This window comes from Callorhinus ursinus, unplaced genomic scaffold, assembly GCF_003265705.2.
Source record: "Callorhinus ursinus isolate GAN/ISIS: 27379988/994484 unplaced genomic scaffold, GSC_fseal_2.0 scaffold25, whole genome shotgun sequence".
In the NCBI taxonomy this organism is placed as follows: domain Eukaryota; kingdom Metazoa; phylum Chordata; class Mammalia; order Carnivora; family Otariidae; genus Callorhinus; species Callorhinus ursinus.
This window is the reverse complement of record NW_027397087.1, coordinates 24710300-24730216: the sequence shown is the minus strand read 5'-3', so window position 1 is coordinate 24730216 and position 19917 is coordinate 24710300. Positions and strand designations below refer to the sequence as shown.

At 41.5% G+C, this 19917-nt stretch overlaps 1 protein-coding gene across 2 annotated transcripts in view; it reads left to right on the top strand.

The window, feature by feature from the left end:
- The window catches only part of MYO1E (myosin IE), a 190610-nt gene that overhangs the window by 76542 nt on the left and 94151 nt on the right, over window positions 1-19917 (top strand). Inside the window, exons 2-4 of one of the 2 annotated variants that reach the window (XM_025883701.2) lie at window positions 2585-2728; window positions 10486-10575; window positions 12718-12812. In XM_025883701.2, coding sequence (XP_025739486.1) covers window positions 2585-2728; window positions 10486-10575; window positions 12718-12812 — 329 coding nt within the window. Of the gene's footprint in view, window positions 1-2584; window positions 2729-10485; window positions 10576-12437; window positions 12578-12717; window positions 12813-19917 lie in introns of those variants that run through there. The other variant, XM_073877089.1, reaches the window with a different exon arrangement.

Below are 19917 nucleotides of genomic sequence, written 5' to 3'. Positions count from 1 at the left end.
CCCTTATAGGAACCCTCCTACACTGTGGTTGGGAATACAAGCTGGTGCAGCCACTCTGGAAAACAGTATGGAGGTTCCTCAAAAAGTTGAAAATAGAGCTACCCTATGACCCAGCAATTGCACTACTGGGTATTTACCCCAAAGATACAAATGTAGTGATCCAAAGGGGTACGTGCATCATGATGTTTATAGCAACAGTGTCCACAAGAGCCAAACTATGGAAAGAGCCAAGATGTCCTTCAACAGATGAATGGATAAAGAAGATGTGGTGTGTGTGTGTGTGTGTATACACATATACATACATACACAATGGAATATTATGCAGCCATCAAAAGGAATGAAATCTCGCCATTTGCAGCTACGTGGATGGAACTGGAGGGTATTATGCTGAGCGAAATAAGTCAATCAGAGAAAGACATGTATCATATCTCACTGATACGAGGAATTCTTAATCTCAGGAAACAAACTGAGGGTTGCTGGAGTGGTGGGTGGGAGGGATGGGGAAGCTGGGTGATAGACATTGGGGAGGGTATGGTGAGTGCTGTGAATTGTGTAAGACTGTTGAATCACAGACCTGTACCTCTGAAACAAATAATACATTATATGTTTAAAAAAAAAAAAAGAAGAAGATAGCAGGAAGGGAAAAATGAAGGGGGAAAGTCGGAGGGGGAGACGAACCATGAGAGACTATGGATTCTGAAAAACAAACTGAGGGCTCTGGAGGGGAGGGGGTGGGGGGATGGGTTAGCCTGGTGATGGGTATTAAAGAGGGCACGTTCTGTGTGGAGCACTGGGTGTTATACGCAAACAGTGAATCATGGAACACTACATTGAAAACTAATGATGTAATGTATGGTGATTAACATAACATAATTTAAAAAAAAAAGAATTGCCTTTATAAAGGACCCACGTCTCCTACAGAGAAAACATTAAACAATTTTTAAAAGTGAAATTTAAAATGGTATTTATCTTGTTTCCTTCCACCTCCCCTTTTTCTCAAAGAACCTCCTGATGACCTTTTCTCATCCTACTTTTGAAGTCTGAGCATGTGGCCTTTCCAGATACCCTTATTATCCTTACTCAGAATGTTTCTCTCCTTTCTCTAAACTCCCCCAAAGAGTGGACTCCTGGGAAGGGGCAGGAGCCGAGTCTCACTCAGGTCAGTGCCCACCACACTTGTGCAGCCCGCGACATCTCCAGTAGGATGCATGAACGGTGTGAAGGGAAGGATGGATCTTCTAATATCTTGTTCATGTATCATTTGCCATTATCTTGTATGTATTAGATTGATGTCCTAGTGAGTGTAGATTATAATGGCTATCCCTCCTTGTCTTGTCTTTTCTGGCAAATTCAAAATATTTTAGACCCACTTCAAATGGCACCGTCTCCAGGAGGTTGGTTCTGTCTTTCCTAGGACAAAGAAGTCTTCTGCACTCCGGGGACACCCATTTTACATGTGTGTACATGTTCACTTGTTGATGCATGCGTTACTTCTGTCAAAATCTAGGTGTCCTTCAGTGGACATGAGCTCCCCGAGTGCAGCCACCATGGTGCTCCCAGCTGCCTCTAATTCCAGGACTGGGCCCATAGCTGAACATGCAGGGATCCCACTGTAGAAGTGCCAAGTGAAAGGAAGCCCTGCAGGCCACAGGGCGTTCAGAGGCCACTTCCGGTGTTAGGTCGTAAATCCAGTGAGCAGACAAGGGCTACAGCTTCATCTTCCCAAGGGGGCCGTGGGGCTGGATGCGGTCCTCCTGTCCACATCACCTTCTGTAATCACACTGAGGCTGTCTTGTCCATTTCCTCGTTAATGGGGCAGTGATCAGCCATCAAAATGTAGCTTATCTTTTGAATCTGGAAGGCTAGTATTACGTTGACACTGATAAGGTTATGGAGGGAAAATAATTTGGATGGCTTGAGAAATTAGGCCAATGTGACCTAGCCGTTGTGCGATACATATTACTTCTGTTTCTGAGTTCTGTCATGTAATTTGCAAAACAGGTCTAGAAAGTTTCTGTTTTATTTCTTATTTTGTTGTTAATTCTACAAAACAATAAGGTTGAACGAATTATTGGAGACCATTGATCATTTTTTAAAAAGATTTTATTTATTTGAGAGAGAGAGCACGAGCTGGGTGAGGGGTAGAGGGAGAAGCGGACTCCATTCCGGGACCCCGGGATCATGACCTGAGCTGAAGACAGATGCTTAAGGGGCTGAGCAACCCAGGCATCCAGACCATTGATCATTTATTGTGTTATACTCAAGGTACTCTTCAGTACTTTATATATGTTATTTTATTTAATCCTTACAGCAACTCTCTGAAGTGGGTCTTAATTTCTCCCATTTTGCAAATGAGAAAAGAGCAACTTAAGTGACACCGTAAGCCTGTGTAACTTTTCCTCCCTTCTCTTCGTTGATAGGTGGCAAAGCTGAAATTTAAATCAGATCTCTTAATAACAAAATCTTTGTTCTGCTCATTCTGCAGCATTTGATATAAGGAATATTTGGGAACTTAGTGGCTTTTTTTTTTTTTTAATCAGGGGAAAACAAAGCATCCTAATAATTGTGCGTTGTCTGTTCACAGGGAAGCAAAGGTGCCTACCGGTACCACTGGCAGAGCCACAATGTCAAGCACAGCGGCGTGGATGACATGGTCCTGCTCTCCAAGATCACAGAGAATGCCATCGTGGAGAATCTAAAGAAGAGATACATGGATGACTACATTTTTGTATCCTTTATTAGTTTCTACGGACTTTTCCAAGTAAGATGACCATATCCACGGCAAAATGCGACGTATTCCTAGCGTGAGAAGATCCATCTGAAATTCTGAACTTGACACTTTGTGCTCAAATCCTTGTCACTGTTTCTGAACGTGATTTTGTACTTTTCTGTCCCTTTGTTGAGGTTGTAGGAAGGGCAAAGAGGATGCTTTTAAATTATTTTCCTGGAATTTCACAAAATCAAGATGCAGCCAGTATTCATCTATTTCAATCGATGGCACTGTACTTTTGACGTGCTTTAGCCACGCACGTGGTATCTAAAACCTCTGCTGTTCCTAGGGAAAGTCCTGATCTGCAGAGAATTCTGTCGGTAGAGCTCCCTAATTGCAAAGCAGGCAGTTAAGTCCAGGCCTAAAAGGTTTTAAAAAGATTGCCTCATGCAAAAAATATGCAATTTTGCCAGTTTTTCTGCATTCTTATGTTTACTAAAGGAAACAAGAGAAGTGAAGATCAACTATTGAAAATGCCTGACATTCTTGAGTTGTTCTTTATGTTTCAATTTTAGCTTGCCAGATGCCATTTTTTATAGGGCTTTAAAAAATTCAGAATGGAAATTTGATTCAAATGTGTGTTGACTCATTATAAACAGAGAACTGTGATATTTGCTTAAGTTCCTACAGGATTCAATTTTGTTTGGTACAACTATATAAAGATCTCTTAGTGAAATTATTGTAGTTTTAGATATGCAAAGATCTGTGCAAATCTGTATTGCAGTACCAGAAGGTTTAACTGTGATGCTCTTGGTAACTTCTGAAGGCATGGTGTCTCAGAGGACCATTAAAGGTAGAGTCTTTGCAACTGTTGTTGCATACATTTTAGGTTTTAACCCCAAAAGCTTGAGGAGGTACAGTTTTCACATCTCTAGCTTGTTTGTTATTCATACCACTCATTTGACTATTTGTTAAAAGCACCCATATGTATGCAACAATACTTTTGCAGGCAATGCCTTTCTCATCGTTGGTGAGTGGGGAGTTCAACACACCAGGATAAGACTAACGCATATATTCAACATATCCACCGATACCAATTAACAAAATTATTCCAAGACACTTGGATGGTTCTGACCAATACTGTGCTATTTCTTATTTGCCACAGGAAATTTTACCAAATCTCTGGGTAGTTAAATGCCTAAACCCCTGCTTTTAAGCATTAACAGATATATTTGGATTTGTTAGCTACATTAATAATAGCATCTTGATTGGGGGAGGTGGCCTACCGCCTGCAAATGAAATCTGCCCACTGCCCATTTTATACCAAAGGTTTTATTGAAATATAGCCATACTTATTCTTGTACTTTTGCCTACGCCTGCTTGCAGTTGACAAAGGCAGAGGTGAGTAGTTGCCACAGGACCATAGGACCTAACATAATTACTTTCTGGCCCTTTACAGAAAACTTGTGCTGACTCCTAGATACCTGTGCAGAGCTTTCTTTTCATTTAATTGTATGGAAGCAGTTGTATTCAGTGGTAAGTTTTCCTTTTATTTGGTCAAAAAATTGAAATATGCTCAATTTAAGCTGGGCTTATCATCATGAAAACATGTCAGTCACTTTTATGTGCAAGTCCCATGGCATGGGGTAACTGGCAGGGGCTGAGGGTTGAGTGCAGGCTGTGGATCTGGACTGCCTGGCTTCCAGCCTTACTCTGCACAGGCTTGATGACCTCATGCAAGTTTTGTGATCCTTGTGCCTTGATCTCCTCACCTGGAACATGGGAATGATAATGAAATCTCCCACATGAGGCTATTGTAGAGTTAAATGAAATAATGCGGCAAGTAACAGTAGGCATTACTTATCATTATCATATACTAAGGCAAGTGTATAAGTTCCTTCTGCATTTCTGAGTTATGTTCCAAAAATTCAATTTTAAAGTTGCTTATTGAATATTCAAATGCATTTTACCATAGAAACTGTTTTAAATGGAGGATTGGTTTATTGACAAGCCCATAAAAGGTGAATTTCCACTGAATATAGTTGAACAAATTATTTATTGGAATGTTCTTAGAACATAGAATGTTCTTATTATGTTATTTACATAGAAACATGGTTTTTGTAAAGCTGAGTAAGAAAGCAAAAGGATGTTAGTGGTTATCAGCAGCCAGTCCATTCTCCTCATAAAGATAGTTTACCCCAAAACTAGGGACTTTCTTTCGTATATCTTCTTAAAAAAACAAAAACTCTTTAAAGCAATACGTGTTCATTTAACATGATTTATAAAATGTAGTCAACCAGAAAGGAGAACTTTAACATCACCTCCAATCTCACCATAACCCCTTGGTGTATATTTTTCAATTTAACTGCATATAGACATGCATATATAAATATAAATAATAAATATAAGTATAAATATTTGTGGGGGGCTTTCTTGTTAATTTTAACAAAAACAGCATCATCTTGCCTTGTATAGTTTTTAGTTTCATGCATAATTCTTGGCATGGTGCATTGTATTAAGTATTCATTGAAAATCTGTTGACTATCAAGATTTGCTTTTTATATTCAGACAGCAGAATTTTTAAATGACTCACACAGAGGGGGCTGATCGAGCCTTTGAATTAATGCTTTTGAATCAATGGCTGACTAATCCTGTGCTCTGCCAAGGAAATGAGTTAGCTGACCACTAATGGCTTCATGTTTTAGAAATCTCTACCCACTCAATACACGAGAAACTCAGCATCCGTGTGCTTTCCATCAAGAGCACAGAGCAGCTTTCAGCTTTGAGGAAGCTTGATGATTGTTTTGGATGTTATGAAATAATACCAAGGGTCTAACTGCAGATCTTTGCCTCTGTTACGTGATAAAAGCCTCCTTTATCCATTCAGTGCTATGGTAATATTATTACGATAGAGTAAGATTATTTTAAACAAGAGGATTTTTTCCCTCTCACTCCTAAGCTTAGTAGTTAAGGCAAGAAGAGATTCGATTTCATATTAAGTTATGACATTGCTTATTGTACCTCTTCTACATCTAATACCAGCACATTGTTTCATATTGAAGGTCCGCATTTGGAACAATCGATTGTTAATGCATTCAGGTTGAATGCACATTTCTTTGTTCTACATTAGGGGGAAGAAATCTGCTTAGAAAATGCTAAAACTGTTTACCAATAAAACCCTGTAATTTTCAGCTATTTATCCTAAGACAAGGAAGGTTTAATTTACCATCCGTTTTTTTCCTGAATGTTGCCACACTTCTTAAAATTACATTCTAAAATACATGAGGAAAACATTGCAGTATTCGCTCTTGTGCTTGGCGGGACATCATTTATAGCCACTTCGCCGACGAAAATAGTTCCTGTGCAGAGCACTCCACACTCATTTGGTCCAGCGTTCTCCCAACTTGTTTTTACTCAAAGACCACACTCAAGTGTGTTTGGCATTTTCAGCCCTTGAATTAGTTGAGGCTCTTGGGCCAGACCAACCAGAGCCCAAAGCAGTGCAGTAGTTTTGAGTGAGGTTTAGCCCTTGGCAGTCCATTCACGTGGAGGGGGCCGCGTGCTGGAGGGACATGGGTGTCGGTCTGGTGGCTGGAGCCAGGGGCTGAAGGACCAGCTCAACTGGTCTCCCCATATGTGACTTCAGGCAAGTCACGTCACCTCTCCGTTCCTCCTCAGTGATAAACCAGGGAAGTCACCTAGATCAGTGTGGGTGGTTTTGGGGAATTCACCGACTATTAAAAACATTTTTTTTTTTTAAGTTAAATTCAGCTTTGGCTATAAGACCATGAAAAACAAACTTACAGAAGTTGTATTACCATCACATTTCATAAAAGGAAGAATATTCTCATACCCCAAAAGTAGAAGGGAAATACGCTAAGAATAAAGGCCGGTCCTTTATATTGAATACATTGAGCTTTATGAAAAATGCAGGGCATGTTTCTTTTTTTTGTCATCCTTGCTGCAGAACAATGAAAACTCATAGATCCACCACCAGCGTTTTGAGAACCACTCAGTGAAAGATCTGTTGGGCCTCCCCTGTCTCATATATTCTATTAGACAGGATGGCATATCTTTTGTTTTTGTCTGGTTGATGCATGTGTGTGTGTATGTGTGTGTGTGTATCATAGCCTCATATCTCCATACATTCTGAAAATTAACCTTGGGCCACACCTTCACAGCCAAAGATTATGTGGGTAGAGACAGTTTACGTTCCAATTCTGCCTGAGCAGCTTTTTCCAAAGGCACACCTGAATTATGTAGTAGGGAGTGGGAGTAAGTTGTCTGGGAAATGACCCCACCCCATAGGAGACCTGGGCTCTCAGAAAAGTGGCTGAGGTCTCTACAGACACAGCCAGGTGGAAAACAGAGAAGGCCGTTAGATAAACAATTAGGACAAATTCATACCTGAAATAACTAAAATATGTGTGTTTTCTTGAAATTGTACACTAATTCTCTTCTCTCAGTTCTTCTGATTTAGGTAAGTGTATAGCTACTTAGCATAGACAGGATCTGCATTATTCACCTCAAACCAAACTTTATTTTTCAGAAATCCTCCCAAATAGTATTGACTTCGAGAGCCCTACTGGGAGGTTGAGGGAATAGCTATAATTTTCCCTCTTCTCCTGAGTCATTGATTCAGGATTGGCCTAGAATAATCTGAAAGAGGTTTTTTCTCTGTCTTCTTACCAGGCCCTTATCTAGAATTTATGTAGATGACTTAGTGAAAATCAAGACTTTCTAAGATGTTTTTCCACATAGCAGATTATTAACAGTAAAAAAAAAAAAAAAAAAAAGTATTGGTTCCTACAAGAGCTCCCCTGCAGCCCAGTCCATGTTTATCCATTAGCCAAGGGCTTGGTGGGTAGGAAGGGGTTGGTGGGGAGCTGATACCTGTGGCTCATGTCCTCAGGCAGCTCTTTCTTCTTTTTGTGCAGTGCTGATTTGTCTAGGACAGGTGGCATTCACAGCATTCCCTTTACTACTAAGGGAAGGCGCACCCTCCTCCACAAAAAAATCATACTTGGCCAGGTGTATTTTCATCTCGAGGTAAATGGACACCTAGACCTCTCCCCTGCTGAAATGAGGATCGTCGTAGCAGTGCTGTATTCCTTGAAAATTGGGTTTACCATAAGAATGACTGTATTTGTTTAGCATGAGAGTCAGAATGAGGGCCAAACGACATTCATTCAGTTTTGATTTGGTCCCTGTCATGTGAAAAGGATACTAAAAAAAAAAAATCAACTAAGGGTTATAGAATTCTGAGTCCTCAAAGAATCACAGAATCTAAATTATAAGAGACATAAGGCTCGCTAACTGAACCCCTGTCCACCCTGCATGAAATCCTTGTGCTGCCAATTTAGGATTGCCAGATAGAATGCAGGATGCCTGGTTAAATTTGAATTTCAGATAAACACCAAATTATTTTTTTAGTATAAGTGTGTCCCGAAGTATTGCATGGGGGCATACATATTTTGGGGGGGTAAGGGGAATATAAAACAAATTCATTATTTATCTGAACTTTAAATTTAACTGGGTTTTGTATTTTATTTGCTAGATCTGGCAGCACTGCCAGTAATAATAACAACAACACTTGCTGACTTAGAAAAACATTATCGCTTTTCGATTAAGAGTGTGAACTCTAGAACCAGACTGCCCGGGTTTGAATCCTAGCTCTGCCACTTACTAGCTTGGGACATCGAGCAAGTTTTTTTTTTTTTCTTCTTTAATTAAAAACTTTTTGGGCACCTGGGTGGCTCCATCGTTAAACATCTGCCTTCTGCTCGGGTCATGATACCAGGGTCCTGGGCTGGAGTCCTGCATCGGGCTCCCTGCTCGGCGGGAAGCCTGCTTCTCCCTCTCCCTCTGCCCCTGCTTGTGTTCCCTCTCTCGCTGTCTCTCTCTGTCAAATAAATAAATAAAATCTTTAAAAACAAAACTTTTTTTCCTCTGAGTAAGTTTTAAAATTTCTCTATGCCTCAGTTTCCTCAGAGTGAAACAGGAGTAAAAGGGTAATAGGATTGTTGTTAGGAGCTTACTGTACCCTGTAAATGTGTTTGTGTTCGATCAGTGTTTGTATTACCAACACTTACAGAGTCTTGGCTACAACATCATGGATATTTCTTATCTGCTTAATAATTTTAATAATAAATTTATCTGTTCTAAATTTTGCCTCAAAAAACAAGTAGAGCACTACTAATCTATCATTGGCCTCACCTGACTTTGGCGCTTGGACTCGGCCATTCTTGCAATTCTTTCGTGGTTTTCAGTTAGGATTCCCCAGGTCATGGGCCTTTGCTCTTAGTGCCATGAACTGCCCCCAGATTAGCACTGGGTTCATCTGGCTGTGCTCTTCCATTGGCCCTTTTCTCCTTGACTGCTCTTTCCGTGCAGCCCTTTCAAGTCTGAAGATCGTTCTGGTCAGGGAAAGGGAAGCAAAATTGCCACAGAATCATTCCATGTTTTCACCTTCTTGTATAAATACTAATTTCCAAATAATGCCTAACCCACCCCACACTTGGCTCATTTGTGTTCAATAATAATACCAAAGCCACGTCTCAAAGATGTTAACACAGGACACAACCAGCTTCTCAAAGTATATGGATTAAGGAAATTGCTGAGCTTCTATACTTTTTATTTAATCTGCATAATAAGCCTATCAAGTAGGTGGTATTATACCCCACCATCCATTAGCCACTGCTTAGCAACATGACTTGCCCAAGGTCAGAGTCAAACTGGGCTTGGGTAAAGTAGGCACTCTGACTGGATTCCCTTAGCTGCTCTGTTTGACATCCAGGTCCTTTATATTAATATATAAATGTCCCCTTGGGGGAGGAAGTGTCACAGTTTTACATCTTTAACTTCAAATTTTCCAAAATTTCGAAATCATTGATTAAAAGAAACAATTTTGAGTATGTATATTTTGCTGTGTGTGTTGTTCTCTCTCTCTCTCTCTCTCTCTCTCTCTTTTTAAATAATTGTTTTTCCTCTAAGAGGGGAGGGAGTTTAACTCTTCTGTCTGTTTTGTTCACCGCTGTATCCCCCAGCATCCAGAACAGTGCCTGGCATGTTTTGGACACCCACTTCAAACTAGTCGATTATTGAATAAATGGAAATATTTTTTATGTTATAATGATACTTCATCTATTGGGACATATTAAAATGTGCTGTATAAAACAGTTAAGACTCAGTATGAATGCTTTCTCTTCTGATAGGCCTTCCTGGATTCCCCATGCAGAAATAATACCTTCTTCCCCTACACCTGATCTGTGTGGGTTTGTGATTTTCTGCTCCAAATAATGTCTTACAGATATAACTCAGTTCCCCATAGCTTCTAAGGAGTAGGACTGTTCAGTTCCTCTTGTACCCCTCTATTTGTTAAGTGAGTAAGTGAATACATATTTAGTCTACCTAAGAGATATGAAAGTTTCCAGGAAAAAATAATAGTTGAGCAAAGGAATGATGACTGCTCTTTTCACTCCTAGGTCATTTCTGTTTGGTGTTGTTTTGTGTTTTCCTAGCCATACATGTCACCAGTCTTAATAATGATTTCTTTTTGGAACAGCTTGGTAATTAAGCTCATTACTCTTCCTGGAGAGGAACAAAACCTGAGCTAGTCGGTAATTGCTTTTGTCTTTATTTGTAATCTTTTAGAAAACAAGTATCTGAGCTTTTTGTTTGAACAGTCATTATGAATTCTTGATAACATCTGATTACTTAATTTGAAAAATGTGTAGCTATGAAGATTGGTGGACCTTAACTGGATATAAATTCAGACATATATAGGATCCGTATTAATCTCAGTCAACCCTTTCAAGCAGATGCCATATTTTGGGGAAAAGGAAATTGAAATGTACCAAGGAGCGGTAAGTTATATGCCACATAAATTACTGTAGTGTTTGGGGCTTTTATGCTGCATGGGTAATTTTTCTTGAAGGTGGCAATACATTTGCATTTTCTTATTGTGAATTATTTATTGGGGAAGATCAAGTAGGTGACATTGTTTGATTTTTAATGATGTGCTTCTCTTTAGAAGGCAGCTCAAAGAAGCATAGGACTATCTAATATAGGAATATTATATACAAATTTAGTCAAATAGGATGTAGGACCTACAGCTTGGTGGGGGAGTGGGGAATTCCTCCTTCCACACAGGCCACAAAATTCTAAGGACTGAAAAATCAGTAACGGGTAAAAAATAAATAGGGCGATGAGAACCATTCCCTCCAAGTCAGAACCTCAGTTTAAGATATGGCTTTGAATGGAACCTGAAAAATGAATCTTTTCATAACTTCTTTTATTAATGTGACCCTGGTCCCTATTGAGATCCAGCTCCGTAGCCATTTTAGTTGTGTGTAAAAATAGAAACTGTAAATCTAATGAATATATTTCATTTACGTGGTTTAGCACTTCCCCAGGCCTCCCCTTCCTTGCATCTTTTCCCTTCTTTCTTCTGCAGCAGAAGTACAAGAGCGTTCATTAATCCTGACCCCTGGAAAACAAACAAAAGAGAGCCCACACAAATTCATCAGTTGAAGTGGAAGGCAATTTACCCAGAGCAAGAGCCCACCCCATTGTTGCCAGATGAATGGTGCTGGTAGCTGGAGCCCAAGGAGGCTGCCACGCGAAAGACCTTTGATAATGCTGCCTTTATGGGAGCCCAGCACAAGGGACACACTGTCAGCAGAGGCTGGGCCCTGCCCTGGCCCCCTGAGCAGTGGGGGCGCTGGGGCAGCAGGCTCAGAGCCGGCTCGGCATTCTCAATGACGGCCAAGGCCAAGGCCAAGGCGGGGTGGCTGGGAGTGCCGTGCTTTCGTTCGTTTCTCTCCCATTCTCTGGAAACCGTTGTTACACGAGTCCCTTTTGGACCATTTATCTCTTAAAAAGTTCTCTTTAAAGAAATGCCCTAGAATTTTAAAAAAATACATTTATTCTTAGCTGCTAATGCTGAGAGTGTTGTAAAATTGGTATTTACGAATGCTAGGTACTGTGTTACACCACAACAATAATTAAACAGCCCTGGGTACTGACTGTATGTTACTGTCCAGCCCCATTTCACAGATGAGGAGAGTAAGGCTCAGAGAAGTTAAGTATGCACCTCTATTGAGTGTGGGACAGTATTATCCCTACTTGAGAGATGGGACCAGGGAAGGGTAAGACAGAGTCTACATGTCTTCTCACTGGGTCTGCCACCTAACATCACTCTTTGATGTTAGATAGTCTTAAAGGTAAGGCAACTTCTCTTCAGCTTTCTAGCACATGAAGTATTTTTCTTTTCAGTAATTTTTGAGGTAGTGGTGTTAAACTTCAAGAAACTGAGGAAAGTGGGGCCGAAATCATCCTGACACAATAAATTTATTGGCCAATTTGTATTCAGGCATAGCTAAGCTAGCCCATGAGACTGAAGCCCCAGGAGAGTATCTTGGTGTGGTAGGATTTTTTTTTCCTGCCCACTGAGATGAAACAAACTGGTCAAATCAGTTGATCCCTTTAAAGAACTACCCCTCTTGCCCTCTTCTTAGGGAAAATGTTTAGGTTCTCTCCTCATTCATAGACAGCTTCACTTCATTTCCTCTGGGCTTTCAGCATCTCCAACTTCCCTCTTAGAAAAAAATTACGTAGGAATTTAGAATTCTAGTAAAAGTCAGATCCAGGTTTTTAGTAGGCCTCTCTTAAGACCTGTTGCCCAGATGTCTTCAGAAACATTTAGAAATGGAATTGTCATCTGCAGAGGCGTGTTGGGAGGAAGGGTGTGGTGCCGGAGTATCTGAAGATGTCTTCACGTCTGAAGGCTGAATCACACTCTTGCTGACGGAGGAGTCCTTCCCAGGCCCATCTTCATTTTCTTAGGTGTAACTCCTGATGACCTAGGCAAGTTTATGAATTCCTGTGTTACACAAGCCTTAAGATTGGAACTGTACGGGAGCAAATCCATTGCTAAGACCAAGAAAAGAAATGTGATGTGTTGCTCTATCTGACCATGGTTTTGCTTTTGTTTTTTGCTTCTCTAGGCACAGTATGAAAACCCACCACATATCTATGCTCTTGCAGATAATATGTACAGAAACATGATCATTGACAGAGAGAACCAGTGTGTCATCATCAGGTATGGGAAAGAGCCTTATTAGGAATAGAGGGCGTGAGACCCTGCCAGAGTTAGCATTCATGGTCAAGGAACAGTGCTTTTTCTATAGCTATTGGTGTCAGAAGCTGGTTGACGTACCTGAGAAACAAGCAGGCCGTCTGCTTTGTCTTGGGTTATTTTATAACTCCAAATCATAAAAAATTTTTCTTCCATGGGGTTGTGGTTTATACTCCTGTAGCTGAGGGCATTAGGCTGGAGGACGCGTGGTGCTAGCCTGCCCTCACTGTGATTGGGCCCTGCACTAGCATCATAAAACATCTCTCTTCCCACTTGATCATGGCTTCACTCTGAAATGCAGATCCTTTATCAGGAGTACAGTAAGTGTGCTTCCTATTTTTGTCAGCTGGAGTCCTTTTCCCTAAGTCTCTTTCCTTTCCTTAGTAATTGAGTAGTTCAAGTTCGAACTTTTTTGGTATACTTTGTCATTTGCTTTTAATCTTCTGAGGCCATCCCTGGCAAACACCGGCCTTGGGTATCTGTGGCTACATCTCAGAATCCTTCTAACCTGAGCCAACTCTTGAGTCTTTGCTGGGTTGAAGTGCTTTCACGATTTTGTTTACTATTATGAGTTTTCAGACATACAGAAAATATAAATATCCGTACTCGCATCACTTAGAACTTGGCGGTTATTAACATTCTGTCATATTTGCATTCATCTTTTTAGTTCTTGCATTTTTTAACTGAAGTACTTTCGAAAATTTTTAAGCTCTGGGTATTTACAAAGGCAAGATGAGAAAGAGTATTATAATAAGCTCCTGTGGATCTGTCACTCAGCTTGTACAGATAGTACTTAGATGGCCAATCCATCTATTGGTCCTTCTATCCTGCCCCTACTTGGTTATTTATTTATTTATTGAAAGATTTTATTTATTCATTTGAGACACAGAGACACACAGAGAGAGAGAGCATGAGCAGGGGGCGAGACCAAGGCAGAGGGAGAAGCAGGCTCCCCGCCAAGCAGGGAGCCCGATGCGGGGCTCGATCCCAGGACCCCGGGATCAGGACCCGAGCCGAAGGCAGACGCTCAACCATCGAGCCACCCAGGCGCCCCCCTGCTTGGTTATTTAAAGCAAATCCTAGGTCGAGCATCATGTCACTTGTCACTGAATTAGAATGTGCTTCTCAACGATCATTCTTACCATACCTGAAAAATGAGTACTTCTTTTAACGTTATCTAATGTTACCAGTGTTCCAATTCCATGTCTTGATTATAGTTGGTTTGTTTTCACTCAGGTTCCAGACAAGGCTCACCCATGGCACTTGGTTGTATGTATTGCAAGTCTCCGAATCATTAACAGTTTCATCTTGTTGTTTTCCTGGCACTTGTTTGTTAAAGAAAAAGTTGTCTGTCCTGCAGAATTTTCCATAGCCTGGGATTAGCTGGTTGTGTACTGTCACATTGCACTGTCTCCTGTATTTCCTGTAAATTTGTCATTAGATCTAAAAGTTTGATCAGTTTCAGATTCACTATTTTGGCAAAAACGTTTCATCTGTGATGCTGCACACTTAATGCCTGTTGGTCTTTCTTGGTGTGATGTTCAGATGACCAGTGGGTCCATCCATTATAAATTCTCATCTCACATCATGGTTTAATTAGTGGTTGAAAAATAGTTATTTTCTAATTCTGATATTCTTTCTATGTTTATTACTTGGAATTCTTTTATTTAGTTACCCTAAAATACAATTTATGTGGGAAAACGAGATACAAGGCTTGATTTGTTGTCTTTATTTACCAGTTTTTGAAGCAATGAGTTGATGCCCTATCAACCTCCCAGAGTAAACTGTTGTTTTCAGTATCTTTCCAAACTAATGGATTTTAAATATCTTACCTGTTTATACTTACATGGTGATTTTCTTTGGGGCTCAAATGGTCCTGTCTTCAGCCATTGAGAGCTGTTTGTATTGGCTCCCATGTCCCTTTGATGTGACCTGAGTAGACTTTGATAGTGTCCTTATTTAAGATGCCATGCTCTGGGGCACCTGTGTGGCTCAGTTGGTTAAGCGTCTGCCTTCAGCTCAGGTCATGATCCCAGGGTCCTGGGATCAAGCCCCGCGTCGGGCTCCCTGCTCGGCGAGAAGCCTGCTTCTCCCTCTCCCACTCCCCCTGCTTGTGTTGCCTCTCTCGCTGTGTCTCTCTCTCTCTCTCTCTCAAACAAATAAAAATAAAAATAAAAAACTTAAAAAAAAAAAAGATGCCAGGTTCTCAGGGCGCCTGGCTGGCTCAGTCAGTGGAGCATGTGACTCTGGATCTCAGGGATTTGAGTTCAAGCCCCACATTGGGTGTAGAGATTACTTAAAAAGAAAATCCTTAAAAAAAAAAAAATCAGGCTTTCTTGTATATTTTCTGCTGAGCCCTCAAGTCAGCCATATCACCAAAAAGTCCTGGTTCATTTTATTGGGAAATGGCATTTAGAGACCACCAATCTGTCACTAAGAGTGCTAAAAGCCAAAAAAAAAAAAAAAAAAAACTTTTTAAAGAAAAACAATGAAACATGAGTTCATACTGATAATTTCCAGTTCATTTTTAAGAGTATAGGGTTTTTGCTTCTTTGATATTTGTATTTGTACCCCATTTTTTTCTTTTAAGATCTATCCATTTATTTTAGAGACAGCCCATGTGCGAGTTGGGGAAGGGGCAGAGGGAGAGAATCTCAAGCACTGAGCATGGAGCCTGACTCTGGGCTTGATCCCACCACCCATGAGATCATGACCTGAGCTGAAACCAAGGGTCAGACACTCAACCGACTGAGCCACCCAGGTGCCCCTATACCCCGTTTTTCTTACCCTGAAAATCTTGGTTCCTGATGACATTATCACAATTATTTGCTTTATACTGTGTGTGTAAAAAGTATAAATATAAATGAGTAAACATATATAATAGATAAAGCAAATAAGTAGTTTGGTTAATGCTTTAAAATAACTACCAATATTATTAATAGCAATACTGAGTTCTTTTTGTCCATAGGATGTACAGTTAAAATACTGGGTTTTAAAAGTCACTTAAAATAATCCTTTTCTGTGTCATTTGTGCCAACCTAACCTAACAGTTAGGTTCATTTATTTTATTTTGGATTTTAGGGGTTTAAACTTTTTTAATTTTAATTTTGTTTTATACTTCTATAAAACATTTACATGATTCCAAAGTCAAAGCTGTAAAACAAAAACACTGAAGCCTTTCAAAGTAAATATAGATTTCAGGTATTTCAAGGTAAATAGAGACTTTGTGACATTTTGCCTCTAAATATTTCCGTATATATCTCTGGAAAATAAAAACATTTCCTTTCTGGGGTGCCTGGGTGGCTCAGTTGGTTAAGCACTCTGATTCTTGGTTTAAGCTCAGGTCCTGATCTCAGTGATCAGGGATTGACCCCTGCCTTGGGCTCCCAGCTGAAGGTGGAGTCCAGTTCAGATTCTCTATCCCTCTCTTTCTCTTTCTTTAAAATAAATAAGTAGAGGGGTGCCTGGGTGGCTCAGTCGTTAAGCGTCTGCCTTCGGCTCAGGTCATGATCCCAGGGTCCTGGGATCGAGCCCCGTATCGGGCTCCCCGCTCCGTGGGAAGCCTGCTTCTCCCTCTCCTGCTCCCCTTGCTTGTGTTCCCTCTCTCTGTGTGTCTCTCTTTGTCAAATAAATAAATAAAATCTTTAAAAAATAAAAAAATAAATAAGTAAAATCTTAAAAAAAAACACACACACAACACAACATTATCTTTCTTAGCACCAGGACCATTATCACAACTAAATAATTAGTAGTAATTTAATATCATCTAAAAACAAGCAGTCCACATTCAATTTCTCTCATTGTTACAAACATGTCCTTACCTGCCGGTTTATGTAAATCAAGGAACACTGGATGCATGTGACCGTGAATCTTTCTTTTTTTTTTTAATTCTACCATAGTTTCCCTACTCCCATCATTGTTTTTTCATGATGTTGACTGGTGAAGAGAGCAACCCCATTTCCTTACAGACACACCTTCTAGATTTGTCTAATTGTTCCCTGATGGTCTCATTACACTAATTCCTTCAACTGGATTTTCTGTAAATTGGAAGTTAGATTTACATACTTAATTAGATGCAGATTAAGCCCCTTTGGGAGGGACACATGGGTGCTGATGAGTTATTGCTTAGCAGGAAATGCTTCTGTGACCCCAAGTGGAGGTCACTGACCAGTAGATAGGTGGGAGGTGTTTTCTTGACCAGAATTAAAGGAGGGAATATAGGGTGAGTTTTCTTTTCTTTTTTAGGAAAAGATGAAGTTGGATTTTATTTTTTTTAATTTTTATTATGTTAATCACCATACATTACATCATTAGTTTGTGATGTAGTGTGCCATGATTCATTGTTTGTGCACAACACCCAGGGCTCCACGCACAACGTGCCCTCTTTAATACCCATCACCAGGCGTACCCACCCCCCCACCCCGAACCTAGGGTGAGTTTTCTGATACACTCCCTTGCCTTTTGTCCTTCCTTCCGGGACCCTAGTGAGATGAGGAAGAAGGGAATGGTCTTGTTGCCTGAGCTTCACAAGTCTGGAAGCTGCTTCAGGGACCCAGCCCACATCTCCCCCATTCAAAATCGCCCTCACCGTCACTGCAGGTGCGCGGGCACTGAAGCCGGACCTGTGCCTTTTCTAGAATCCCTTTTCAGCTGTTCAGGTGGCAAAGACTTGAAGACCCTGCTCCGAGGTTTCTGTGGTGGCGGCTGGGCTATAATTCAGGAGATGGTAGAACAAAGAGCTGCTTTGGCTCCTGACGCTAACTACCCAGACTTAGGCCAAACTTCACCGTTAAGGCACAGTCCTGCAGAAGGCTGCTTGCACTTCAGACACCGGCTGCAAGTTTGGGAGTTCCCAGGCCACCCTCACTTCTGACCAGCTGGTTACAAGTTCAGGGGTTCCCACCACCTCAATAATTTACTAGATTGGCTCACAGAACTTAAAAAAATGCTGGGCTTGCGGTTGCAGTTTGATTATAGCAAAAAGATACACATCAGAAGCAAACAAAAGAAGGTCTGGGAGGGGTCCAGGTGTGAAGCTTCTGGTCATCCTCTCCCCCTGGAGTCATGGATGGTGTTACCTCCTTCCAGTTATGATGTGTGAGTTGGCAGTAGCCTTGCCAACCAGGGAAGTTTACCCAAACCTTTGTTGTTCAGAGTTTTAATCTGGGCTCAATCACATGCTGCGTTTAGTCTCCAGCCCCCCATGAAGTTTCGGGCTAATACCTGTAGTCTCTAGTTCCTCCAAGGGTCAGTACTTATGTGATGCTCTCCAAAGCCCTTATAAATCATTGTCCAGTTCCCCAAGCCCCCAGGCAAACAGAGGCACTCAAGTCAGGCAGGATATTCCAAGGGCCCTAGAGATTCCCTTGGGAGGCAGAAGGCCTGACCTCTTCTTTGTGTTAATTCCTTACTACCTAAGAGCTGTGGTTCATCTGCTTTCAGAAAGTAGTTTTGCTGTCTCTGAGATGCTGTGGTTCCATCTCCCCAGCCCTGGGATCCCGGGCAGCAAACCTAACACTTGTCTGGGCCTCAGGTTCTTCCTCTATGGGTGAACTTACTGACCAGATGACCTCTGAGGTCTCTCCCGGTTTTGGAGCTCTTTCTTCCAGATAATGCTGGAGGGAAGGGAAAGCAGGGAAAGGCTGTTTTCAGTAGAGAGGCCCAAGTTTGCAGCCACTGATGCTGGGAGAGCTGGGGGCTGAGGGGAATGCTGCTTGCCTGAATGCATTTGGGAACAGAAAACAAACCCATTTTCCTGGGGGCTGGAGGAGAAGCCTGCTCCTTGCATTAAGGGCTTCTGTCATGGCTGGTAAGACGGGGAGTTTTTAGAATCATTTCATTAGGAAGAAAAAAAAATTCATGATGACCTCATCTCTCCCCTGTTGTTTTGGACCTTCACCTCCCAATTTCCCAGGTGGGACTTTGTCTACATGATGAAATGTACACTTTTTACAGGGGACGATGGCAGCACATAGAGGCAGTGTTATCGATTTCCTCCCAGACTTACTCATGTTTTCCTAAGAGGTGGATATGGTGACAGGATGGATTGGCGGTTGACTATTCCAGGACTAGAAATCAGTGTAGCAAATTGAATTTAAAAAGAAAGAACTCAAGAAAGAAGACAGGCTGCTTTCTCAAGTACAGGCCTCCATCCAAGCTTTGGTCCTGAGTTTTGCAAACGTTTATAGACTTGATTTGTCAAAATAGCTGGACTTGAGCAGCCTCAGGGAGACTGACTCTGGCCAACTATACTTACGAATGAGTGTGAATTAGACTTTAGTTCATGATTTTATAAGGAGAATTCTGCCCTGGACAGCTCAGTTAATTATTTCCCTGGAACTGAGTCCATGAGGGGAGCCAGATTCCCATTACAGGGTGGAATTCAGGGCAGAGGGATGATCATATTGGCTCATGCCATCAGATCATGGCCCTACCTCTATCTACTTTGACAGCAAAGTAGGGTGTTGCTCTGCTCTTCAGGGGTCTGTTTGCCTGGGGAAAACCCATCATTTCTGCTGTTTATTTTACTGGCCTGACTCCCATGTAGGTCAGCTCCTTTTTACTAACCTACACTCTCCTGCCGGCCCCTGCCATCCGTCAGGTCAAGTCCTCGTCAGGAATAAACACCCAGGATTTGCCTTAGGTGTTCCGCGAGTCTTCCTCAACAGCCCACTGGCAGGTGGGCCAGGAGAGTGGCTGCTCTCGATGCTCCTTTCCTCCACCGTCCCTTGCATTCTCTAATTTAACTTTCCAGGGGTAAAGATTTCCAATTCCCGAATTGCCTTATTAGTTCAGCGGCCATACAGGTATCTGGGCTCCACATCCAGAGATTCTGTTTCAACTGATTTGTGGTGGTGGGCCCAGAGCATCAGTATCTTTATTCAAGCTCCCCAATTTTTCTAGTTGAGAACCAAGATTAAGGCAACTGGAACCCTGATTCCTAGTCACCTCCTGTGTTGACACACCGCTAGCGCAGGCAAGGCGCACCCCCCCGAGTGCCGGCCCTCTGCTGGGCGCTCTCTGCACAGGTTGCCTCACCCTCCTCACAGCTGCTCTGGGTCTCGGCATT